Consider the following 27,103-nt stretch of genomic DNA (forward strand, 5'->3'; position numbering starts at 1 on the left):
AGATTGTGAATGCACAAGTAGGTTATATATGTATATATTACACATCAATAACGTCAAGACATTTACTCTGAAGTTTATCCATTTTCTGAGCATTTAGCATTTCAATAATTATTCCCTCATCAGGTAATATGACTCCAGCTATGAGAGAAGTGCTCTCTCGCTTCAGTGCCGAAAGTGAGTACATGATGTCACAGTTTTTTTGTAAAAAGTTTGCATGAACCTCTAATTCCAATAATTGTAATTGTAATAACAGCATCTACTGTGTGTTAGAAATAAACATATTAGGAGTTAGCGTTACTGGTAAGACAGCAGATGCTGTCTCAGTAGGTATAGTGATTTTCTATTACAGAAATCATTGTAATATTTTAATTTTCACAACACTGGCATGTATTATGCGATCAACTGAAATAAACATTAACATTATTAAAACAGTTTGTGGTGTGGAGATTTCATAGAAATTAATCTTAAAAATACACACTAACATGGCATGATATTAAATAAACTCAACAGACAAAACTTTGTCTTGTGTGGGACAATAATTCCACGCCTTTTTCATTCTGTAGTTTTGACTCACCATGTATGCAATATGTTATTTACATTTTCTGGCATACCAGTCTGTATTAGTCAACATCATTAAATGAATGTGTTTTGAGGCATGTTGTGATACAGCTGTTAGATGCAATGCATATATTTTTAGCTGACTCTTGACTTCTATACATCTTCCTTTGGAAGGTCTATCTTATTTCCAACCAGTCATTCTTATGGGATGTGCAGCCACCTATGCTTGTGAGTTTTTATTTCTCTATATTTATTTTTCAGTTTAACAATTTTTTACATTTTCATTTTGTAACTCCAGTTAGAATTCTTTTGTTCACATTTAACTGTTTTAAATTATTTTCAGTGAGTGTCTTCTTGTCGACTTTCTCTTCTGGTATTTTTTGTGCTGTCTGCTTGAGGTCATTCTTGAAGGTGTCAAAAATACCAGCATCAATGGTGCTTGCTCTGCCTTCTACAACATCTGTTTCAGGTACTACTGTCTGGGCATGATGTTTTCACTCATCCAATGTTAATCAGTTTGATTGTTCTGTGACTGTATAACTTAGTGTACTAGTAGAATTAACTGCATGCCCAGGCTGGGAATAGAGATACATTTCACAATTCTTTGGGGACTAAAGTTGGCAAATTACATGTGCTCCTATTTGCTTCTTCAGGACTAATACTTAAACTGTAAAGAATAGGATGAGGCCTGAGTATACAGACTCATCTGGAGCTTAAGATTTGATACACCTTAGCTTTATCTAACTCAAATCTGCCACTCTACACCATACATGTACATGTATATCCATTTTGAGTCTCAAACACTAAAAATCCTTCAGCGAGTGTTGGAAACGACTTGCAAGAATTTCATTTTGGAAAAGAGTCACTATCCATTTTTGCCACAAAAGGAGTAAAGCTTTTATTGCGCTATGTATATGTGCAGTATACATGTGCATGAATCTTGGAATGGTATATTGTAAATGTAGCAGGTGGACGCTATAACCAGTGCTCACCTAATGATCAGATCAGAATATTCATGATCAAACTCAGAACATCAAGCATCCCTAAAGCCAATAACTGCCATCAAACTCCCTGTAGCTAAAAGGCAAAACTGTCAGATAATCTATATCAAACTACTATAATAAATTCCTAGGGACTTTGCATGATATATATAGTACCTAGTACTTCACTTGATCCTTGTGTCCGGTCTAAAGATACAGAAAGCAGTCATTAATAGTTTCTATAAATGGCAATATATGGCATTCTCATTGGTCAAAGCTTTAGGCAGTAAAGTAAAAGTAAAGGGAAAATTGATAATAAAAAATTGTGTGAATAATTATATACTTGTAACACTATAGTATTGTAGCATGTACTGTTAAGGTACAATTACATGTCAAATGTCTTTTGTAAATGCTTATACTAAAACAGATTCTTTTGCACTAGTTAGAAACTTAATCTAGCTGCTTTATGTGAACTTCAAAATTCAATTCGAAAGAATATATTGTAAGTTCAAGCTGGGCAAACAAGAAACAGTCTGATATTGCAAGTTTAGTATTTAAATACTATTAGGTAATCAAAACAAAGAAACAACATTCAATGCAAACATATCTTGAAATTATCTTTCTTCTTTGAGCAGCTTGCCAGAACTGACTGGTTTCCTAGTTACATAACAGTAACAGCTTTGAGCAGTTATAACATTTCCATTTGCTGTGCATGACCTTTGCCAGAGTAAAAGTTGTCATTTGGCCCAAACATCCAGGACACGGTTTAATCAATAAGACAACTAAACAAATAGCTGGCTGACCCACAGAAAGCCAGATTCAAGCAGGATGCTTTGAAATCTTGGCAATAATTTAACATAAAAATGACAATGCCTAAAATTAACTCAGAAAGTGTCAGATTGTTTGATGAATGAAAAGAGGATTTTAGCATTTGCTATGACATCTCATTCTGAACATTGTTATTGAAGGGATTTATAGTATGAATAATAGTATAAAGCATTGATATGAGTAGTATGGTAATATGCAGTTTATGCTGATTACTAATGTCCACATGTGAACTGTTCCCCCATCAGAGACCAATGAATATCCTGTTTGTAACATAAATGTACCAGAAAATGCTGACACTGATATTGATGAAAGTGAGTACATACTGATTATTGGAGTGGGAGGGAGGGAGGAGCATTGTCATATTATATGGCATTTTGTCATGAGTCATGGTTTGGTCTTGTAATGTCATTCTGACCACTCAGGTCATCATAAATTATACTAGTCTAGTAATTCATAGCAGCATGTTATAAGAACGATTCAGCAGTTTACATTAAAATATTTAAACATCTTTAGAGAAAGTACCAGTTTATTGTAAGTCAGTAATGACAACTGGCAGTGTTAACATTCCTGGGAGTAAGGTTGAACACCTTGAGGTGACTTTTTGATTTGAGTATTCTTGTTTGGTTCTGATCTCAGTACCTTTGTAATAGAACATTTTCCGTACACTGCGAGAATCACGCGTTATGCGTGAAATCGAACGTAAAAACAGGACAAACAAAGGTCATAGCGTCGTAGTCGCGTCAAACATCGCGTGGGATTCGACAAACGCGAAAGTATTTTGGGGACATTTCCATGCTTAATAATGTGCTGTCCACATTTGATGATAGACAATTTCGATTATTAAAGTGAGGGTGTTCGGAAGCAATATTCCTCTGTCGAAGATCGGCCGGTCAATGTAAGCTGCGAAATAAAGAAATTCTAGTTCAAAATCAAATCGTTCGATTTTTGCGGCAGACGTTCGACGTGCGTCTTTCATGCATCTCGCAAGATCTCGCAATTGTTCGGAAAATCACCTATTGTTCTCATTGTTCTCTAACACAGGCGTAGACTTGTCTTTTTCATTTCTTTTAATTCTGAAAGTGTATTTTGTACATTTCTTTTTCTTTTCTTGAATCAAGATGATGAGTTTGATGTATTACAGTTTTTAAGTCAGGGTGATACACAAATACCAACTGACAGTGAGTATCATATTATTTTTTAGCATGATGTGAATCTTGCATCTGTTACCAGCTAACCCAAGATGTAGTTATTATAAATGAGCGGCCAGAATAACCATAATTAACATAACTTTCTATGTAAGCATAGGAGGTTATTTGTTTAACTATTATCATTCACAATTCTGTTAATTATTAGCTTTTCATATGAATACACCGGGGAAGATCTAGACAACAACATTTTTGTTGCTGTGATCAGCATCTTCTATATTAACACATTGACAGCCACTCCAATCTTCAGTGTAATAAGTGCCATGTGCTAACTATTCTGTGATTCTAATAATTTAGTAATTAATATTTAAACTTATAGATGTCTTATTCATACATAACTAAAAACATGTATTTTACATATGAACACATAGTCATCAAAGAATGACAAAGCTTGAATATTGCATCAGCTGCATGTTCACAGCCTCTGTATACTAGTAGATTCTAAGCTTTATCTTTGTCTTTTACTTCAGAAGATGAGAAATTTGTCACTGTCCCTGTTGGTAAGTTTCCCATAGAAACACTTGATGTGCATGAGATAACATGAATGAAAAATGTGATCTTGGAAATTTGCCCAAATGAGTAGGCTCTGTATTTTACTTGCCTGATTTTGTAGAATTGGTTTGAATAGTATGGTCATTTCTTTGCTTGAACGCCCTCTATGCCAAATTTGTTCTCCGCAGTTACTGCTACAAAATATTGTAGAACCTGCAATTTTGAGATGTCCATTGCTTGCATGCATAAGCCTACATTGTTACTTACCATGTCATGTCATGTTTTTGAGGCAATGATATTGTGCTTAATTACTTTCTCCTTCTTCATAAGAAGACGAAGGTGCATCTGCAACCAATAAAATCAAGAAAATCAAACCGCGAGAGGATAGTAAGTCAACTGACACTGAGCTTACTGCCACTGTGTGTTTACCTGCCGCTTTTCTGCCTTTGCTGTGATTGATCTTGCTTTCCAATCCTGTTGTAACCAATCAATGTTTTGTTGATTGTGGTGTCTTTTACACCAGCATGCTTATATCATTTCTTCATGTTATTTTTATTTCTTGTGTGTGTTTCTGAATACAGTTATGCTGTGTGGTTCGTAAACCTTATCAGGTTACTCTACGGAAAGTTGTTAAGTGTGATCAGTGGATAAGACTAACAGATAAATGCACTACATTGTCACCATCTGGTGGTTAACTGTCACATCTACATGCAAAGTAATTTCAGCTGTATTATTGATGCTTGGTTATTTATATTGAAGGTTCTTTGGTTGTTAAATTATCTGATTTCCTTCAAACTATGTTGATGTTGTAGTTCATTAAAAAGTTTAAAATGTTTTTGAAACATGTGTTGACAATTGCGCACTAAATTTAATAGCATATAACAGAAAAAAAAATGAATTACATACAGCTAAAAGGTTTGTTTAGCTGTGGTGCTTAACAGTGCTATAATTGAGAGTCAATACACTTCACTACTGACATTTTTGTCACCTACACTATGTCTATCAAGAACACTTATAAATGCTTGCCATTTGTATTACCGGTACATAAATGTGAATATAAATATGAATTTTATGATCACTTCAATGCTTAAAATATTAAAATTTTAGTCCAGACTATTATTTCAGTACTCTTGAAAGTCATCTTTCCTTCTGTTGATGCATACATACATTGTTTCTCTTTTAAGGTGCCCTTGCTGCAACTTTTAAGCATTATAAACAGCAAAGAGCTGGATCTCCAGAAAGTAAGCATATTATTGCAGTCACCTGCTGCCCTATGCGGTCATATTGTCTCCTGTGCATGCATTTTACAGTCAATTGCTCTCTACTCTTCAATTAAATTAAAAAGTGAATACATAACAGTACCAGTTAAACATTTAATTACACCATAAACAATTAAATTGTGACTTCAACTACTGTGATTGTTGAATCTGTTTGATATGTGGTGGTTTTTGTCCATCAAAATCTATATTGCTCTAGTAGATTTTAAATATCAATCATACTCTTGATGCTTACTTCATATCTGTACCATTTTAACCTAAAGGAGACTGTGAGCCTGCTCCAATTAAGCAGACACCCATTGGTTCACCTTCTGGTGATGGCAGTGAGTATTTCTACTCCTCTCTCTACTCGAAAGTGCTACTTGCTTGCTACATATTTCATTTATCTTTTTCATTTTTTTTTATTATCAAATTGTCATTGCATTGACTTTAGCTAGTCTTTTTGTTTCTATGTAAACTTTCTCATTTCCTTTTTCCTCCCACAAGGCGGATTTGTTAAAGTCGATAAGGACTACTATAACATGCTGTCCGATACATACGTTCTTGCATCTTTGAGTCATGCTAGTAGTAAGTATGGTTGCTGCAGATAGGGTAGGGTATATGCAATGCCTGCATTCTAACTTTAATACATGTAGTTGATTTTGCTACCACTAATTACAGTTTCCCTCAACCTGCGTATTTGTTGTAAACACTTGATGGTTGAATTCCCCTACTGATATTTTGTTTGTCTGTAGTACTTACATTTAGTTTATGGATTTCATCTGACTGCTGCCTGTGTATGCATGTGAGGGTTAAAAACTACCTTGTGCTGTGATATTCATCTGTCTTGTCTATGGTTTATGGTGAAAATGATCTTTTATCTGTATACTCATTGACATGGTTTTTGCCACCGAAATGGTCACACATGGATTAATTCTTTTCAAAACCACTGATATCACTCATTTGATTTCACTATGTGTACAGCATTGAACTATAACAATGTACAAATGATTTATTAACTTTTAATATTACCTGCAAGGTGTTTACTATTGTGCAGTGTAAATATCACCAGTATGGTTTCCCTACTTTCTTCTTGTTCACAACGTTGTCTGTTTCTTCCATTTCTAAGGTGATCGTAAATCAAAAACCGATTCCATTGCCCAAGACAGTAAGTTCAAAATACCTGTTCATGTTGTGTTTCCTAGACATCAAAATGTTCATGAGTTCTATGGGCCTGGCTATAGAAGCAAGTATGCACAACTTTTTTTGCGGTGTTCACAAAATAGTCCATACCATCGTCTTGGTCAACAAAAATAAATATTCCAGAAACTTTAATCCAAATCTGTAAGTGTCATCAAACTCTGTTAACAAAAAATAACACTGAAATTTAGAATTAGAAAGTAAAACAGAAAATGTAAAATGGTTAAGCATAGACAACTACACACTCTTTGTAAAAGTGTGTATGTTGTTCTAAATCAATGTACTGAGCATCATCACATGCTCTGAGGTCTTATAGGATTTTTGAAATGTGAGTGGTTGATACTCGTTTTGTTATTTGTTGTGATCCTAATCCTCCTGTGTGATTTTCATTGTTGACACTCTTATTTGCTTTTCATATTTACCCAGAAAATGAGATACAAAAGAAGTCCAGTTCTTCCTCTACTTCACATGAGAGTGAGTGTGTTTGCATGCCACCTTTCTTTGTTTTTCTGTGTTTTGTCTACTCTTCGTAACTTCTTTCTAGGCTCTAGTATTTCTTTCTTCTTCTTGCTCTCATATACTCTTGTTTATCTTTCCTAAAAGGGGAACACAAACTAAAGAAAGAACCTGAGGGTAGGTTGTTGTTCTCAGTACCTGTCTAACAAACTAAACTTGGAAAATCTCTGCAGTAGTTGTAATCACTAACTGCATGCTACACACCATTTAGACACTAATATAAACTTTTGAACACTGGGAGCAATCTGATTAACACCTGATGTAGGTAGACACTCTGGTTGTTTCTTATCTATGTTTATGGTTGCTGGTGTACAAGCCTCTAACCAAGGACCTATGCAAACTGTATTCTGCAGCTCTGATGGTATTTGTCAACCAATTAGAGCATGCCTTATTAAACAGGTTATGTCGTTCTAGTAAGCAATTTGAAACACAATCTCGGATTGGCTACTGAATTGATAATGCGTCAGTTATTAAGAGGCATGTAAACCAGATGCCATAATCAGCAATCATCTATTAAAAGCAACCCTAGCTTCTATCTACACAATGTTTTAACAGATTGCACCAGATGCCCAATGCAAGATTATTCAATGGATGTCACACTTCTGCATCCAGATCAAATGATGTGTGCAATGTTTTAGAATATGACATAACACAAAGCACCACAATTAACGCTATTCCATTTTATTCTGTACACATGTTAACTGAATCCCCTAACATGAAATGAGTTAACAGGTTTAATAATATTCCTAGCAATATTATACTGTTGTCACGCCGTTGGGAATCTATTACATACATGTACATTATAACATAGTTTTTTGTTTCCACTGAATCAGAAGTCCTCTTCTTGCTTCCATCTTTCTTTCATTCTCTTCATTCCCCTTCTTTTCTTTAAGCTGATTTACCAGCTGGCCCAATCTGGCCAACAAATAAAGCAGGTGGTGCAGATACAACAGACAGTAAGTAGCTGCTATACCTCCTTACATTACAAGTCTGGCTTTCAGTTTCTCTTTTCTATTACTTTGCATGTATTTTCTCCACTTCGTTGTGTGCTGTGATTCTCCTCACTTTGATGTGTTTCACCCAATTCCTAGGAATGGAAACAGTCACCACCAAGGATACTTTCAATTCTTTTTCTTCTGACTCTTATTCTGAGTGTGAGTAACTCACAGATTTTACATGTTGTGCATGTAAATGAAATAATTAACATAATTAATTAACAGTATCAATTCTATTTCATGAGTAATGCCAAATTGCACATAAATATAATGCACTTAAAATTACTGTTTTGTACAAATAAAAACTATCGCTGTTATGTTTATTTTTTTAAACTCAGTATAAAGTTAAACATTCATGTTCATGTATATGCAAAGTTCGAAGCTGGTAAAAGCATGAAATAATAATTCATAACTTATATTTTTTTCAAACAGCAACAGTAGTTCTGTATCAGCTTTAATTGATGCTAACCAAGTTTTCAAAACAATTTATTCTTTTATATATAATTAACAACGTAAAATATAAATTCTTGTAAATGAGTGAAAATCTATTGCTCAATGTGAAAAGTTAGTAATATAACCATTAGTAATATACGTTTTAAATGTCTAGTTACTGATACTTACTTTTTTTTGTGAATAAAGCTGAGGGCAGTGAATCTCTTGTCAGTGAATACGAGTCTGATTCAGAACCATTCAGTGATGAAGAAGCATTGAATCATGGTTTGTATTGTCCAAATCTATTTCCCCCACCCCAAATTATTTCGAAATAGAAATGTACTCTCCCTTCTAGTGAATGCTTGGATTTTTTTAAGGTGATCTACCAGTACTTGAAATGTTGTGCACACACACAGATTATCCATATGGTTAGAATGAGGTTGTGATATTTTGTGGTCATATTCTTTTTTAAGAATGTAGAAGTTTGAGTATCTGAAATTTTCCAATTAAGAATCAATGGATTCTATATATATGTTAATCTGTGGAAACTGGTCTTGTTCCAGAAGCATGTTGTCTGTCTGTCTGTAACCATAAAGTAATTCAATATCAAATGAGCAGCTGGCCATCTATTTACACACACAAATATATGTGTTCATATTCTGTGTTTCTGATTTAGGAAGACAACTTATATGTGCAATGCAACAATTATTCAGTCATATACTCTTGTGTTACCTCAAATTTTCATTCTTCCACTTCTTTCCATTTATTTAAAAAAGATCAAAGTTCTAATCGGGTGTACTCACGAAAACAAGGTAGGTTAATTGCATGTGGTAATGACTTTCAGTGTACAATAATTAACCTTAGCTCATTCACATTTCGTTTGTTTTCATGAGTTTTCTTTTAACTTAACATTGATGTACTGTGTTTTGTGTGTTCTAACTAGACTATTACCATAACAGAAGGCCCCAACCTGTACAGTGTAGTAGTGATGGTAAGTGCAATCTTTTTGCACAAAACTCGTCATTCATTCTTTAACATGATTAAGCCTCACAAATAAAGATGCCTATCCATAGCAGTTGAATTGCATGTTTTGTAAATAATCTACTTATTTCCTTGCAGTCATTTTCTGCGATAAGATTTTTCAAAAAGCATGTTCACCTTCAAGGCAAACTGTTTTATCCTACTGTAAACTACTGAATTTCCACTGCCACTAATGTTCATGATTTCGGTGACCATTGGGAATTTTAATTCTTGCAAATTCACTTTTATATCAGTCATTCCTGGCAGTGAAAATTTAGATACATGCTGAGGAAGTATATTCTTAACAATTTAATTACTTATGTTAAATTGATTATCTTTAAAATATTTTTTATATAAAGATATATAGCATATTTATCATAATTTGCTGACTGGTTTAAATGTCATATTGACCTGCGTTACATGCACATGGACGCATCACTCGCGGCTGAAACTGCCCCACAGGGTTGTATGTTCGCTTCCTGCATATGCTTGTCAGTCTAGCAGAAATTTGGAGACCATTACTGTTTAGAAAGATTTTACATTGTATTGTACAGCAGCCCAGTGAAGCTATTGAGGATATGCTATAAACATACTAGAAACCTGCAATGCCTTCACTGGGTTGCAGGATACCCTGAATCATGCATTAACATGATATTTAATAGGACAGTATGTTATATACATACTAGAAACCTGCAATGACTTCTCCAATTTATTAGTTTGGACTGGTTTTAATTGTGTTTGTAAGCAACACAGTGTAAAACAGCTAGCATGTTATTTTACCTAATCCGTAATTTCGCTAATTCAAGGTGTCGCTATTTTGAAATAAAGTAATTCTTTGGCACTTTAGCAAAATTAAGATTCTGTTAATTCATGTATTGAGTCAAATTAGCTATAATGGCAACTAAATAAAATGTGTTTTACAGTATTAACTATAAACTCATATAAACTAAAACACATTTATTTACTTAGAACTTCATTTACATTGTTAATGTGTGTGCTGATATTGTATTTTGTACACACTGTCATCACTGCATGGAATTGTGATGAAATTTAAATTGAATTCTATTACAGATTAAAAGGTATTACTGTATAACTGAGTTAGAGAATCCTGACTCTTTTAATTACAAATAATATTGTTACAGTGTTGAACAACTGACTGACTTAGCTGTAATGCTGTCCTAAGATGCTAATTTGCTATTTTACTGGTTTATTATCATGTACCAAGTCAATCCATCGTATCATGTTGTTGCTGGATTAGCTATCACTGTGCACAATTTGATAGACCCTAGTTCTTAATCTCCTGCACGTCATTTATTACTTTTCTTCTTCTATTCTGTTCTCTTCCACCTTCCCCTCTACTATAGTGGATTTGTCATCTTGTAAAAAGAAGTACAGACGCAGAAGTAAGTTATATCACTCTCACATCTTGACTTACTGAAATATTCTGAAATATCTACTACGCACTATTTCCCCTTCGTATATTTTAGATCAGTTTTTCCTTGTACAGCTCCTATGACACCTCTGTCAATCTAACGTCTGTTATTTGTAATGCTATTTTCTCGCTTCTGAGATTATATCAAGTTTTTTTATCCATCTTTAAAGGAAAACACTCTGGTCACCCAACTCATAAAATCACAGCCACAGGAAAGATTACTGTGCATTCTAGTAAGAGTAGACAGAAAAGAAAACATTCTGGTTATCACTCTAAAAGTAGAGAGTGTGAGAGTGTGGATATAGAGACAGATAGTGAGTTGATGTTGATTAATTCCTTTGCATTTTGCTAAAGCAATGGAATCATTTGGTAATGCATGTCAATGCTATCCATGTTGGTAATGAATGAATTTAAGGAATGGCATATATTGTTTTATTGATATGATGCCTCATATTCAGTATTTCTCTGCATATACCTAAGATGAAGCATGAATTGAAGTTATTGACATCAGACATTGTAGCATAATGGAAGGAGCAATCTATGCTAACACTCTCCTGTTTCCCTTTTTATGTTTGCATTTGATTGTTTATCATACTCCTTTACTCTTTTAAGGAAAAAGTCAGAATTCTTCTGAGAAAAATGAAAGTGAGTCATGATTTGTGAAATACTAAGTGTTAAGACTAATGTAGCATCACTAACATTGCTCATTGTGTTTCAGGCGTTTGGAAAAAGTTTGTTTACTACTAATTTAACACATAACATCCATTGTTGGATTCAATCTGCGCATTGCATGCTGTGTTTATTTTTGACACACTGCTTTCCTTTTTATGTGTGCTCTTTGTAACTAAACATACACTTGCTGTGTTTTCCAAACTAAGGACAACCACCACCATCATCTCCACCACCAAGTTCCTACCAATGGGTGGATGAAGATTACTCCTTTTCTGACTACACTGATAGTAAGTCTAAAAGTCTTGCACCTTCTCATTATTGTTATGCACCTGTTCTGTTCTGTTTTCTTCAGTCTTCACCCTGTGTGTGTATATGTATTAATACTGATGTTTGTTTCAGGTGAAAACACATCTACCGGGAAGAGTGAAAGCAGCTACAATGGTAAATAACATTTACCAAGAAGCATGATTGTTCTAATAAGCATCAATAAAACTTGTTTTCTCTCCTCTCTTAGACGTTCAGTTTCGGAATCCTTATTTCATAACAACCCTGCATGACGTTCACAGCATGTAAATATGTAGTCACAAAGGTTGCCATGTGCTTACTCACCGTAATATTTTTCTTGTCATTTTACAGATGATGAAAATGATATCATGAAATTACTGTCCATGGGTGACTCAGGTACTCCAGAGGAATCAACACCAACAAAAGGTATACACATTGTGCAGCCCAATAGTAGTTTGGTAGGGGAAAACAGGACATGAAACAAACTTTACCAGGTCCATTACAATTAAATAGTTTTAGATCAAATCAATGTTAACAACAACTTGATATGTGTGAGAACTGATCCTGACATAGAAATTTATTTTCAACTCTTGAGGTGCCACATTTAGCTTTCAGTTTATCACACTATAATAAGTTGACCACAAGAAAGAATAGAATGGCAATATTGCAGTATCTATATAGAATGTAGTCATTGCTTCTTGTAGCAACACTTTGTGTAATATATCTATTTTGTTGGCAAAACAGTGTCTCATACTGCAATACTGTTGTTTCATTCTTTCATGTAATCACAGTAAATAAGTCAAAAGTTAAAACACAATCTTTAAGTATATCAAGTTGCAGGGCTTGCCATTCATGGAGGTATATGGAAAAGCTATTCATAGTAAGTTGTTTCTCATAAATATCCATTAATTTTATATTTTGTAGAGAAACTTTATGAGAGATTTAAAAGGCACACAAAGACGAATAAAGACCATATTGATGGTAAGTTTGTAATGACTTTTTCTTCTACTGTATGGATTCAGTGACATTTCGAATATCACACTTAGACATGATTCTCACTCCTACATTTTCCTGCTAATTTCTGGTATCAAAGTGGCAGGAAAATAAAGCTCAATTTATGATATTATTATTATATATCCTTTCTTGGTTACTGATTTGTCTTTTATTTGGTTGCAAAATATTAAGGAGATGCAAAGTCAAGGAGGAATCACAGACAAAGGGATTCTCCGGAGGAAATTGAGGATGATCCGGACAGTAAGTTTTGTTCACTAGAAGCATGCTATGCTTATAACCTTATATAACTATGCTCATGATAATCACCAGTCGTATCGTAATGTAATTACCCATACTGCAACAGTAAATGTATTACTGCATTTGCTAGCTTCAAATTATTTAAAATGCTGTTAAAAATAGAGCGATTGGTAATCTGTAATGTGAATTTTAATGATAATGCCAGGGCGGTATTTCCACTGTTGCAAACACGATCTATTTGTTGCTTAAAGGCTGGTGGTTTTCATGCAGTGCATGTAAACAATGTCGCCTTTTAAGCAATGCACTGTTATATAAACACATTTTTTACAAATCTGACTGTGTACACCTCACTATGTACATGTAAGACGTAAGTTTTTCTGTTCAACCAGTGTTTCTGATTTTATAAAATTTTCTAGGTGCAGAATGTATATAGTTTCACAAGTTTAGTTGATCTTTAGCAGTTATTTGATATGATTGTGCATGTGATTGAGAGGAGTACAAGTCTTACTTTGATAAAGTTACTGTGCATCATAGCTACTGTACTTGCACATGAGTTTTTGGATGTATTCTATACTTTTCTTGAGTACTTTTTTCGGCATGCTTACTCAACTACTTCTTTCTCATATTGTCACTGCTCATTCTCTACTTCTTTGCCTATCAAGCTGTCACTGTTAAACTACGCAGGGTACGTAGAAGATCTCTTGAGGGTTTGTCTCCAGAAAGTAAGTATATCAAAAAAACTGCTGTCTGACCCAGCACAACCTAGTCCAACCATCCACAAACAGCCCCACACAATGCCATTCTCTCACAACCTCCTTCACCCTGTCATCTCTTTAAGGACATGTGTTGCCCCCATCACCTTACTTCTGCATGTGATTCTTGCAATGATGTCTATATCTTTAGGTTGTGTACTTGCTCTTCTGTTCCCTTTATGAGTAGTCAGTCAGATGCACTACCAATTTAAATCCCTATTCCATTATATACTGCATGCTATCAGTCCGTTCTTTTCTTGTCTCCGAGGAATGATCTTCTGATTGTTAATGCAACTCTTATTTTCACCAGAATCTTTTTCTTAGTGATAATCTTAAGGTTCAATGTTAATGTTTGCGTACACTATATTTGCCTGGCAGTATGACTACACCAGCTCGAAATATCGTTTGCCTCTATAATCTGTTGCTCTCATTCTCCATCAATTCTTCTTTCTCTGCTGCTGCTGCTTTTACTGCATATCTCCTGGCATGTTAGGAGAAGAAAATGTGAATGAGCATAGATCATCAAAATCTAATGAACCAAAACGATTCACGCGACAAGATATGTTTCCTGCTGAACGTAAGTTAATTGGTTGGTGTGTTAATGTATGGTCAGTGTTCTGTCCCTCCTGCATCACCGCAATGTATTTCTTTTGTCTGAACAGTATTCCCAAACATAATTATCCAGCCTGTATTTGATCATCTAAAGCTGTACTGTGATAAATCTATCACTGTGACATTATTTTATGTGTAAATTGACTAGCTTTCAGTTTATTGCACTGTAATAAGCTCAAAAAATATTGAATAAGTCAGAATCTGAAACACAACCTTCTATAAGCATATCAATAAGTGCACCTAATACAGCTTTAAATGTAGTATGTTCATTATCAGCACAACATTTTTGTCTCTACCATGTGTTAATGTTATTTTGTTGACTGACTTTCTCCTTCACTATACTTCACACACTTATGCACTACTGTGTCTCTTTTTGTCTATCATTCTGTGTTGTGTGCTGCACTTAAATATATAGGTGGGGATGAATCCATTTACGAGTCTCAGTCGGAGTCAGAAACCGAATCTGAGATAATTTTTACAGATGCTGCCAAAGGTGAGGGGAGCAGCTCAAATACTATGACGCTGCATGTAAAAGAGCATGGGTGGTAAATTCAAGGACTTAAGAGATATTGTTAGTGTTAATGCCTGCAACACAATGTAGAAAATGCATAACAGCACACAAAACATAATACAGTTATGTGATAAATACATCTTGGCTTAGATTATATTTACATGTAGTATAGTGGCAGTGTTTGTTGATTGTGATTAAGACTCAAACACTACTTTTTGTCAAGTATCATGGTTTTTCAGTTCCATAACAAACTTGTTCCTCAACAAATTGATGCTTGATGCACTTTTGTCAGCATTTGCATTTCTTGCCCGATGTCCTGCATACAGGACCTTGCACAATCTTGGTGTAGGGTAGCGGCGTTAAGGTTGCTGGTGTACATCACTTTTAATTACATCTTTTCATTTACCTAATATGCAAATTCATGTATCAGTCGAGAAATTCTCCCCTTATAGGATTGATCAACCAGTTAGGAAGCATGTTAATAAAACAGGGCATGTCATTCTCGAATGTGGTCTCTAACTTAGGTACTGGCTGCTTATCATATGTTATTTGAAGATTAGGTAATTGATCAGATGTAATTGGAGGGTAATAACAACCAGTAACAGTTTATTAAGTGACCAGAGTTTCTACCTGCATTTGATAGGCATGACTTTTCTTTGTGCTACAATATTGTTTGAGTGTGAAATTCTGTGAAATTTCGCAGCTTACAATGACCATTAATAGTTTTGCATGCATAGTCTTCACCAAAAATTATTCAGAAAATCATGATTTGGTAATCACAGATAGGAACAAGAATGTTTCCCTGGTTCCATAACGATTTACTGTTAATAAATTGAGTATTCTGTGAATAGTGTAGCAAATTTGGCTTCGATGGCATACACAAGGTAAGAGCAAAGGCTTCGAATTTTTGTAACAGTTAATCTTTTCAAACTTTACAGAGGATGTACCCACAACTGATGTCAATGCAAACATTCCAAGTGAGTAAAAAAAAGTGTAATGTTGAATCTAAGTATACATCATGGAATGATTAATCACTAACCAATCTAACATTCCATCTCATCATCTTGCTACAATGTAACTGTTAATAGAATGACTTCTCTTCATGAGGATAAGTTGATTTTTTAAGCCAGAAATTCCCAGAAACTCAGAATTCAAAACACTTTCTTCACATTTTTTAAGCAAGTAAGTACGTTAAATTAAAAAAAAGAGGGTCTGTTCCCATGTTAATGTTTGTACTAGGAAACGAGTTATATATTAGTTTATATTTTTTTACAGACTTTTCTACTCAAATGTGATGTAATATAATGCTACGGAAAACTCATAAATTTTTTTATCATGGGAGCTTACATGATGCCTCATCTTTTAATTTGCATTTTGTCATGAATAGAGAGATGTGCGTAGCAAAATATATGCAATTATTGATGCATATTCATTATTTTCTTTCGCAATACAGTAGCAGTGAACTAGATTGTTCCTTAAAAAAGACACATATATCATATCCAATATTCTCTACATCATCGTTTTCACCATCATAGTTTATCTTGTGTGCATGATACTGTCATCGCATGTTAGAAGTAAAACTATCTTTGGAGAATCGTTATGTCTGTGTCTGTGTGTGTGTGTGTGCAAGCTAATTTTACACTTTCATCGGCTCATCTATTGAGTAATAACGAACACACGCAGTCACCAGCTGTATTCATCAGGTAGTTGAGCATACTGTAAAGTATTGATATTTTCAAAATTTATCAACATGCAAAGTTTAAAAGATTGTATATTTTTCACTACCCTTCTCTGTTCGAGGTTTTTCTTATTCAGTGATTTATTAATTATTCTATAGATTAATAGGCATGAATTTCTGAGCTGTGACTGCATATTCTCCATTTTTTTTATTGATGTTAACTAGTATTTAACCTCACATACCATTTTCCATTTTTTTCACACACCACCACTATCCTGTGTTTTCCATGTGCTGTGTTTGCTGTGTTTCTTTCCTGTGTTCATATTAGAAGGCCTTTATCTTGATCTTGGTCTTGGTGATAACATTACTGAAATCACTTGTGCTGAAGAGGGTAACTTAATTTCTTTTTTTGTCCTTCTTTCTTGACTGTCTCTATATCTTCTCTGTGTTCCCCTCTGCATGTTCAGGACTTTTTTTGTGAATTAGTTTCATGTACAAGTAGACCCAATCTCCTCTCAATATAATTTTTGTTTTTCCCCCCAACAAAGAATTGTTGCCACAGAACTATGAGTTCCCAGCTATTCCAGAGGAACATGCAAGAATGGTTTCACAAGGTATTCACTATGGTTTGACCCTGTTTGCTGTGCTTCTTGTATATAACATGCATTCTAGTGTGTTTTTTGCATTCATATTAGAGGGGGGTATTATTGTGTCTGATAAATTACCCCAATATCGACATGTATTTATAGTGTGTGTGTGTGTGTGTTTGTGAAAATTGCATGAATTACAGTCAATACATTGTTTTGCTGGCCTGTTTATACTTACTTTTCTTCAAAGTAGGACTCTCACACAAATATCTATGTGTCTGGTTTTACTCACTCATGTTTTATCACTTCTGCCATTTCATTATATCTTCTGCTTTTTTTCAAATCTATCATTCTGTTTCTTCATAAAGTAAAAGATGATGCAATGGTTAAAAACAAAGGTGTTATACAGTCTTTGTGGACTCCTGATGCTGCTCAGTACCCTTCTGACTGGCCAGAGGATTCCTTCGATTTACAGCTACTGCACCAAGAAAAGATGAAGCAGCAACAAGATATGTCGGACAAATTGGGTTCAGTCATTATTCCAAGTGGTACTGAGCAACCTGGTGAAAATGATTCTAAGCCTAATCTACAGATTCCTATTGATCTGATCTCATCACTTCCACCTCAACTTATTGCAAAACTTCCTCCACAAATCAAAAATAAGATACCACTTGAAATTTTAGCTCGACTGCTATCTCCAGAAGCACTTGCAAAGATTAAACCATTGGAGAAATTGTCACCATTGAAATCGTCTGAAGTATCAACTGAATTGCCATTAGCAGAAGTCTTGGCCAACTTACCATCAGCAGAAGTCTTGGCTAACTTGCCATCAGCAGATGTCTTGGCCAACTTGCCATCAGCAGAAGTCTTGGCTAACTTGCCATCAGCAGAAGTCTTGGCTAACTTGCCATCAGCAGATGTCTTGGCTAACTTGCCATCAGCAGATGTCTTGGCTAACTTGCCATCAGCAGATGTCTTGGCTAACTTGCCATCAGCAGATGTCTTGGCTAACTTGCCATCTGCAGAAGTCTTATCGAAATTGCCTTCAGCAGAAGTTTTATCTAAATTGCCATCACTTGATATTTTGTCGAATCTACCATCTCCTGAAATTTTGGCCAAACTGCCACCACCAGAGATTCTTGCTAATCTCACTCCAGAGGTGTTAGCTAAACTATCCCCTGAAGTTCTGGCTAATTTACCATCTGCTGAAATTTTGGCTAACCTTCCTTCACCAGAGGTTTTGGCAAATCTTCCACCACCAGAAGTCCTGGCAAATCTTCCTTCTCCTGAAGTCTTGGCGAGTCTAATGCAACTTCATCGAGCAAACCAGCAGTCTGGAACTACTTTAAATCAACATCTTACAAACAGCGCATCTGGAATAACCCCACAAGAAGCTCCTTCTCCAGTGGTTATGCCAGAAATCTTGGTTCTTGGCCCACGTGAAACTCCTAATGCAACTGGAGATAAGTCAAGACAAGTTGAAGCACCTCAAGCAGTTACTGCTCTACTTCCATCTAATACACAACTGCTTCCTGATACTCCTGCTATGCTGCTACAAGGTAACAATGGACCTGCATGAACATCGTTTATACATTCATTGAGACTTACCATGTTACTGAAATTTGATAACTGTTCAAAGTTTATTGCTTTGAATCAAACAGTTGTTTCTGATTAATGTCCCTGTAGCTGCTCCTAGTGTTCACTCGTGTTTTGTGTGTTCTTTTCTTCCTATCCTTTGTATCTCCTTCTCTATTAGACCCAGAGTTATTGAAACTTCCTACACCAACTCTTAAGACTTTACTATATCTGTACAAAGGTACACAGGTTTTTGTTCTAGGCATCTCTAACTGATGCTTGTTCAGTAGCAGTTAATTCATGCTACATGCTTAGTGTAATGCCAGACTTGTACCTAATTTACTGGCTTTACTGCTTGCTGTACTTAATGCCAGTGGGCTTGTAGGAACAAGTATGTCTATGTCCACATGCCTATGATAAAACTGTTTGCATTTTATGGAATAATCATCTCATATTCAACACTGGCCTCCTAATAACCTAACCCCCCCAAAGAACTATCATATAATAGTTATTTGCTTAATATCTTTGTTTATTAGTCTTACCTGCATCATTTACTACTTCTCTTTATTTGCATCTTGTCTTCGCCTTTGAAGATTTTTCCCTATGATAATGGTTCATAGCTTCAGTCAATGACTTGACTCTCGCTACTTGCAATATATGAAAGACCACCACTGGTGGAGATTCTCAAGTTAACAAAGTTAACATTACATGTACTACCAAATTAGAATATGTTATACTCATGTGCATTGAATTTAGCCTTGAATTGTCGCTAGAGGTATAATAAGACCTTGTTCTATTCGAGATAACTAACAGCATGACGAGCTTCTTTAAGCAAAGGTATTGTATAACTGACTCACCTCTGTTCTCTTTGTGTGTGTGTGTGTGAATGTTTTGTGGCCACAGAGTTTATGGATGAAGAAGACAGTGATTCTGAAGCAGAGTTGGAAGGTAGGTATGGTGTGTTTTTGTATGCATAATGCTTGTGTATGTGTATGCCAATCAGATATAGATAGGAATACCTAGTTCAATATGATAGGCATGCTGCTCTAGATTAGCATTACATATTAAACTTGAGTTGATGATACAATAATAACTTGTTCATTGTCGTTTCACAGAATATACAGTACATCACCATAATCGCATCTACTGATTATATACTTTTTTCCAGCATGACATGGCTCAATTACATTATCCACAGTTCTTAATGATCAGTTCTACATCAAAATTCAAAATATTTGTGACTGAAAAAAATACCCTTGTCATAACTGTTTGTTAGTATAAATCATTTAGGATTGTGTGGGTAATGACTTGATGCAGTTATCTTCAAGCATTCTTATTGCTAGAAAGTGAACAATCAGTACTAACAACTTTTCATCTAATATTCTCCATATATCTAAACAGATTATCTGGAATTCTTTACATTTTACTACAGCTTTTATTACACCATTAACCATTCCTAATATTCTAGCATAGATGCAGTGCAAAATGATGCATGTGTGACCCTTTTTTGCAGCCAAATTGACTGTCTGGGATAAAGTTTCTAAATTTACATCATGGTGCTTGCTTCCTCTTAACTCTTCTGTCACCCTGTTTCTTCTTCTTGTCTAATACTTCTTCTGTGTTCCATCTTATTTCTGGTGTGCTGTGTTTACTCTTCAGAAGTGCTAGAGCAAGATGAGCTCTCTGATATTCTAACAGAGCTTGTATCCACGAAGAGTAAGTGTGTGTCTTCCACTTCTCTTTTCATCACAATCTGTTCACCTTTTTTATTCACAGCTGACTATACTAACACAATTATTAACATCGATGTAGATGGTGGTGAACTCATGCATATTTTTGTGTCTATTCACAGAACTCACTGCTTCAAAGCCAAAGAACAGGAGTCAGGTGAATCTTTCATCTGAGAAAGAGAAGATGAATGAGGATGTCAAAGAGAGGGATAACTGCTCAGTGTCAAGCTTTTCATCCAATAGTAGTTCCAGGGATGAAAACAAATCACCAACACCATCTATGATATCATCAGCTTCCACTGCCTCAACAGAGAGTTCAGAAAGTAGTGCACCAGGTAAAGATAAACTCGTGATGCTTATTTTGTTCCACTTGTGTTGTATGAATGACACATTGTCGTCATACATATTATCGAAGATGACCGAGCAGAGCTCATGGGTTGACCACACCTGTCGTTGTTAGTCTATCGAACGTTGTACTTCATCAGTCAACTTTTATCGTTCAAACAACTTCTTCTCCAAAACCATCAGCTAGGATTGCCTTGCTATTCATACCACACCTACCCGAGATGGTCCTCTGTCAGATTTGTTCATATCATGACATCACATGTAAACCTCTATATGGGAATACTTTTGTCATTTATGGTTTAAAATGATATTTTTCACAACCGCTTGTCAGATTGCTTTGTAATTTAGCATGAATGTTGTTGACATGGATTACACTCAGACTTATTGTTTTCATGGCATTATATGCAAGTGTCTAGTGTTTTTAGTGCATTTGTTTTGCTTTTTTGATTTTTTCTCTGAAACCGCCTGCTACATTGCTTTGAAATTTATAATGTACACACATGGACTGGTCCTCTCTTAAGTTTGTTCATTTGGTGAAGACATCTCCATTTTTTCTGTTTTTTTTTACTACATGTATTTTTTATTTTTTCACTTTCCCATACGTATCAGTTGGAGGCTAGGCTTTCTCAGTACACATTGTCTTGAAAAATGAACTGCATGGACCAGTGTTTTCCAGAAAGTTAAGGTCAAGGTCATTTCAAGGTTTTAAACGTTTGCTGCTTTTATATAGGTGATGCTGAACAGTGCAAAAATATATTCTGGTAATAGAGACAACAACTTCATGTTCCTGTACACCCACATGATCAATTATACATATTAATGCATTACATTACACAAATATTTATGGGATATGGCCTTCCAGTGACCATTGCCACAATTACTAAACTGTCATGGATTCCACTTCTCCTATCCACCTAGTAACTGCCACTGCCCTCTGCACTTGTCAATTACAGCAGAGCTCTACCAATCACAAGGTTGCTTGTTGTCACTAGAAACATTTTTATCATATGATAATACATGTATCATGCCACTCAATAATCTATGATTCTGTACTATCATGACTTTTTAATCCTTTCAAGCCATGCAAGTCTATTTTATGTTACGTGACAAACATTGTCATTTTGTGTGGTCAGTTCTTAAGAGCATCTGGGAAGGAGATGTGATTAATAATTATCTTTGTAATTTTGCAGTATTTACAAAAATTTCAAGTAAGGATCCAAGGCGTCGACCAATAGCTGAATCAGATTTGGAGGCACAATTGTTGGATCCTCAGAAAGAGTCAGAAGAAGGAATGGCGAAGGTTATGGATGAAAGAGATCAGGACAGGCGGAAAGACTCATCAGATATGCCTTTATCGAACAACAAACGTTGGATGCTTCAAATGATGGCAAAGCCCAAAAACACAGAAGAAGAGAGATCGGATAAAATGGATAAACCTCTTCCAACTCGAAGGATATCACAAACTTTCCAATCAGATATGGATATAATGGATGTCATAGGATCAGTTGATTTAGACAATGCTGGAGCAGTGCATTCAGCCCATGAACGGCTGCAAAGTAGCACTGATGATTCCAGTGGTAAAGGGCCTGTTGGTCCAAGTGGAGATGTGACTGGTTTCATCGGACAAGCCCTGGAAGGACTTCACGGTGCTGGTTCTGGTCCTTCTCAGCAGGGCACTGACAAAGGGCAAAGTAAAGTGGAAGCTCCTAAAAGGGAAGCCGATGAACGCTGGGATGAACTGATGGCAGCAACTGAAAGGGAACTAAAAATAAAAAATATGGACTTCACAGATCTTGGTGACTCTGATGAGGAAGATGTACTTCAAGAGATTATCCCAGTTCATAATGGAACACTCTGTGGTGCACCGCCACCACCACCCCCGCCACCACCTTTCTTTGGTGGAGCTCCCCCACCACCACCACCTCCACCACCATTTTTGGGACTTACTACTGGTGATGGGAGAATTCCTCCTCCTCCTCCACCACCACCACCAAATCAATCTACAGGGGGGACCCTTTCTAGAAAATCAAAAAAGACTGTTCGATTGTTTTGGAAGGAAGTTCGACCAACACCTGCAATTCAGGTTAAGAAAGATGAGAACACTATTTGGGGTCAGCTAGAAACAGTAGAGTTAGACACTACAAAGTTAGAACATTTGTTTGAATCAAGAACAAAGGATATAACATTGAAGGTATTTAACACATTTATTTTTTGAATGCATCAGTGTGAGAAGCCATGATGCAAATAATAAAGTTGTGATAGATCTTAGCATCTCAGCAACTATGTTTATTTTGTTTGTACTCAATCCTATAACCGCAAACATGTTTGCAATCCTTCTCAGAGTCTTAAAATCAGATCAATAGAGTGCTGAACAAAATCATTTCACTGCTGGATAACATGTATGTTGTTTTACTTAAATACAGAAAAAAGAAGAAACTAATCAGAAGAAGGAGATAACATGCTTGGATACCAAACGTTCTAATGCTATCAACATTGGTATGACAGTGTTGCCGAACATCAGGACAATCAAAGCTGCTATACTGTCAATGGATAGTATGGCAATGAACAGAGAAGCCATTGAGGTCAGTTAAATCAATCTGTTATATTTTTGTTGTGTGCATTGTGTAGTAGGGTGGGCCGCACCCACAGTCAGCTGGCGCACACGTAATAATAAAATAAATACGATATTTACATGTACTATACTGTAGAATACTTTATTTTCGCTTGGAATTTATTTTCGCCATTTTCGCTGAAGGGATGTTTCTGTGAAAATAAAATCCAGCAATTATACTTTTTTCTATATTTCACATTAAACTCATCAAAAATCAGTGAAAATAAATTCCATACAAAACGCCCAAAAAGCCTTTTCAGCGAAAATTAATTCCAGCAAAAATAAAGTATTCCACAGTATTTACCAAAAAATTTCATTCCAGCTCAGCAGCCAATCAATGACAATTTCGGTTTCAAATACCCCAGGAAAATGTTCTATGTTCTTCGTGTAATTAGGTGTTTGTATGCAAGGGATTTTTCCACCCAAAAACGCTGAATCCGGCCGAATTTTGTTATCGGTTGGCTTAATATAATCCCAACGGATCGTATTTTTTCCCAGATTTGTAGGAATCTGGAAAACGCATTTCACAACTTGTCTCTTATTTAGTTTTATCCTGCATTCAAGATGGCGGCCCCCATATAGTAAATATTGTATTTTTTTTTTTTTATTATCACGTGTGCGCCACCTGACTGTGGCTGCACCCTTCTTGTTAAAACAAGACGGAATATGTTTTTAAATATAACATTTCCTGATGTTTTGGTAGTTTACAAATTCTTAAAATTGATTGTCAGAAATTTATGTGATCAATTTAAAATACAACGCTTGAACTCTTTATTTCTTCCCTTTTTAGAAAGTTTTAACAATGCTGCCCACCGAGGAAGAAAAGACAAAGATAAAAGAGGCTGTGTTAACCAATCCAGAAGTGCCGCTGGGAACGGCAGAACAGTTCTTGCTCACACTAGCATCTATTAGTGAACTTAGTGCAAGACTGAATCTCTGGTTATTCAAATTAGAATACGAGTCCATGGAGCAGGTATGTATTCTTTTTTTCTGTATTCTGTTCTTATCCCAATGAGTACTACTCTACAATAATTTGACTGTATCTTCATTTATTATTGCAAGTGACACGGTGTAAATGACTGGACAAAACCTGCTGCTGAGAATCAAAATAAGAATTGTTCTTTATTGCTGTATTTGTAGGAGGTGGCTGAGCCATTGATGGACCTCAAGAAGGGTATGGAAGAGTTAAAAGTCAATAAAACTTTTAAGCAAATTCTGGCAACATTGCTTACTATTGGTAACTTTCTGAATGACTCGCAGGTAAGTTACTCAGGTAGTAAGAGATTTCTACCTATGTACAAATGAGATGCATTTGATTTAATCAAAACCTTTAATTCTGCTGTTTTATTGTTGCAGTCCAAGGGTTTTCAGTTGGAATATCTTGCCAAAGTCCCAGAAGTCAAAGATACAGTCAGAAAACAAACATTACTCTATCATCTATGCAACACAGTCATGGAGACATTTCCAGACACCAGTGATCTGTACTCAGAAATTGGCCCGATCACGAGGTGCAGTAAGGTAAGGCCCCGCATTTCTTTGATTCTTAATAAAAACTATTATACTCATATGACATCTGAAATTGAACACCAAATTTATCGTATCCTCCAAGTAGAACAACAGTCTATATCCTAATTAGGGGTTAGGATTGATTTTGCTTATGGTTATGCTTGCATAATTTTATGAATTTCTTATTATGTGCTATAATTCCAGGTTGATTTTGATGAGGTCGCTCATGATCTGAGTAATATGGAAAAACGATGCAAGGAATCATGGGATCATTTAAAAGCAATAGTCAAACATGACAGTCATTCAGAGCTAAGATTCAAGTAAGTGATTTGAATTTTTACTGGTATATTTAAGATCCATCTTTTCCAAATCCTGTTTAAAGGCATAGTCAAATCAACGCATGGTTTCTGGTGTAGTTATCACTACTTAAAATCAACCTTAAAATCAAAGTTATGATATTGTGATGCATATTCATTAATATAATTCTAATTTTTCATCTGATTTTCAGGCTACAAGATTTTTTGGCAGATTGTGCTGAAAGGATAATAGTATTAAAAACTGTTCACAGAAGGGTTATCAACAGGTTGGTTTAACTGAAATCTGCAATTCTATCTTGTAATATATTATTAAGAATCATAATGATAATAAATTTCAAGGTATTTCAAAATATCATAGTATTAAAGCCACCATTTGTCATGGCCTTTAAATCATGTTGTCTACAAACATTTTGTGCCAAGATTCATGAAACCTTTACAACAAAGGGCTCACATATGTCTAACTTCACCACTGCAGGTTTAACAGATTACTGCTTTTCCTTGGAATTTCACGGGATTCAGCAAAAGATTATAAAATCAATGAATTCTGCAAGATTATCAGTGAATTTGCCCTCGAGTATAGAACAACACGGGAGAGAGTTAAGGAGATGCAGAAGAAGAAGGCCAACCAAAGAGAAAGAAACAAGACGAGGGGAAAACTCATAACAGATGTGAGTCTGATATCCTGAAGTATTTACTCATTTCTGAACATTTATAACTTCTTAAATAGTTAATGATGAAATCTCCTTAACACCAATATCTGGTAACATAGTGGCTGTTAGTTCCTGTTTGAACATAGACCGAAAACAAAGTCTTATAATTTCACCTTCAGGCATATGTGTATCCGTCCTTCTGCACCTGTGTCTTAAACATGCCTGAGCCGATTTCATTCAAATATCACACATCATATCACACATGTGTACATGTATTCGTTTCATGATGCAATTCAAGATGGCCAAATTTTATTGCTAAACATTCATCAAAATCAAGCATTTATGCCATTCCGGAACTAGATCTTGGTCATGCATGGCCATATATCATTGAAAATATTGTCAACTAAACATCTGTCCACCTCCCCAGATTTGAGTCAAAATGGCTGACTGATGGACATTTTAATTCTAACGAATGATGTTGAATAAAAATGCATGTCTGTAACATGAGTGTAAATAATTATTTGGCACTTTGTTAACAGTCACTAAAAACTGCGGGGGGGGGGGGGGTTCCTGCTCATTAATATTTATTATTAACGCATCCGCATTAACATACTTTTTAATGATTCTTTTCACAGACTAAAAATTTCAACAAAATACAAAAAGCAAAGGATGACGATGATAAACTTAAATCATTACTGACAAAAAGTGGTACAGCACCTGGTGATAAAATTCTGGAGAACCGAAGGAAACCTCAGGGTAAGTTCATATTAATTAATTTGAAATTCAATTAGTATGTCTGTATTTGGACAATCACAATTACTGTGATTTGAGAAGGATTCTGCCATAATTGATTAACTTATTTCTTGTTGGTGTTAGGACGTCACCATGGGCCAGATGAGTTGCTGATGGATGATACTAATGATGAAATGATGGAATTATTAGTAAAGTCAGCTACAGCACCTGCTAATAGACATACTCCTAGGGAAAGAAAGCGAGCTAGACAGATGAATAGGAAGTCTTGTAAGTGCTGTCTTAGCTTAATTGTCTTTGGTTAAAAGCTGTGCTTATTAATCACCTAATTTGCATGATAATCAGCTGATTGTTATC

General features: G+C 35.4%; 1 protein-coding gene across 1 annotated transcript in view; it reads left to right on the forward strand.

Annotated features, from left to right (window-relative positions):
- The window catches only part of LOC100376574 (uncharacterized), a 90,266-nt gene that overhangs the window by 59,585 nt on the left and 3,578 nt on the right, over positions 1-27,103 (forward strand). Inside the window, exons 18-64 of the mRNA XM_085500292.1 lie at positions 124-174; positions 733-786; positions 902-1,027; positions 2,612-2,677; positions 3,485-3,544; positions 4,042-4,071; positions 4,394-4,450; positions 5,248-5,304; positions 5,604-5,663; positions 5,827-5,907; positions 6,449-6,487; positions 6,946-6,993; positions 7,123-7,152; positions 7,929-7,991; positions 8,127-8,189; positions 8,670-8,747; positions 9,239-9,274; positions 9,406-9,453; positions 10,847-10,885; positions 11,085-11,228; positions 11,527-11,559; positions 11,793-11,873; positions 11,986-12,027; positions 12,223-12,297; positions 12,796-12,852; positions 13,057-13,125; positions 13,785-13,844; positions 14,368-14,451; positions 14,902-14,979; positions 15,936-15,974; positions 17,004-17,066; positions 17,224-17,289; positions 17,631-18,821; positions 19,019-19,078; positions 19,741-19,785; positions 20,497-20,553; positions 20,690-20,902; positions 22,103-23,103; positions 23,336-23,494; positions 24,314-24,496; positions 24,664-24,783; positions 24,880-25,041; positions 25,234-25,349; positions 25,538-25,612; positions 25,822-26,014; positions 26,632-26,752; positions 26,873-27,016. Coding sequence (XP_085356418.1) covers positions 124-174; positions 733-786; positions 902-1,027; positions 2,612-2,677; positions 3,485-3,544; positions 4,042-4,071; positions 4,394-4,450; positions 5,248-5,304; positions 5,604-5,663; positions 5,827-5,907; positions 6,449-6,487; positions 6,946-6,993; positions 7,123-7,152; positions 7,929-7,991; positions 8,127-8,189; positions 8,670-8,747; positions 9,239-9,274; positions 9,406-9,453; positions 10,847-10,885; positions 11,085-11,228; positions 11,527-11,559; positions 11,793-11,873; positions 11,986-12,027; positions 12,223-12,297; positions 12,796-12,852; positions 13,057-13,125; positions 13,785-13,844; positions 14,368-14,451; positions 14,902-14,979; positions 15,936-15,974; positions 17,004-17,066; positions 17,224-17,289; positions 17,631-18,821; positions 19,019-19,078; positions 19,741-19,785; positions 20,497-20,553; positions 20,690-20,902; positions 22,103-23,103; positions 23,336-23,494; positions 24,314-24,496; positions 24,664-24,783; positions 24,880-25,041; positions 25,234-25,349; positions 25,538-25,612; positions 25,822-26,014; positions 26,632-26,752; positions 26,873-27,016 — 5,817 coding nt within the window. The remainder of the gene's footprint in view (positions 1-123; positions 175-732; positions 787-901; positions 1,028-2,611; positions 2,678-3,484; positions 3,545-4,041; positions 4,072-4,393; positions 4,451-5,247; positions 5,305-5,603; positions 5,664-5,826; positions 5,908-6,448; positions 6,488-6,945; positions 6,994-7,122; positions 7,153-7,928; positions 7,992-8,126; positions 8,190-8,669; positions 8,748-9,238; positions 9,275-9,405; positions 9,454-10,846; positions 10,886-11,084; positions 11,229-11,526; positions 11,560-11,792; positions 11,874-11,985; positions 12,028-12,222; positions 12,298-12,795; positions 12,853-13,056; positions 13,126-13,784; positions 13,845-14,367; positions 14,452-14,901; positions 14,980-15,935; positions 15,975-17,003; positions 17,067-17,223; positions 17,290-17,630; positions 18,822-19,018; positions 19,079-19,740; positions 19,786-20,496; positions 20,554-20,689; positions 20,903-22,102; positions 23,104-23,335; positions 23,495-24,313; positions 24,497-24,663; positions 24,784-24,879; positions 25,042-25,233; positions 25,350-25,537; positions 25,613-25,821; positions 26,015-26,631; positions 26,753-26,872; positions 27,017-27,103) is intronic.

Source organism: Saccoglossus kowalevskii, chromosome 6, assembly GCF_978046115.1.
Source record: "Saccoglossus kowalevskii chromosome 6, keSacKowa6.1, whole genome shotgun sequence".
Classification (NCBI taxonomy): Eukaryota; Metazoa; Hemichordata; class Enteropneusta; family Harrimaniidae; genus Saccoglossus; species Saccoglossus kowalevskii.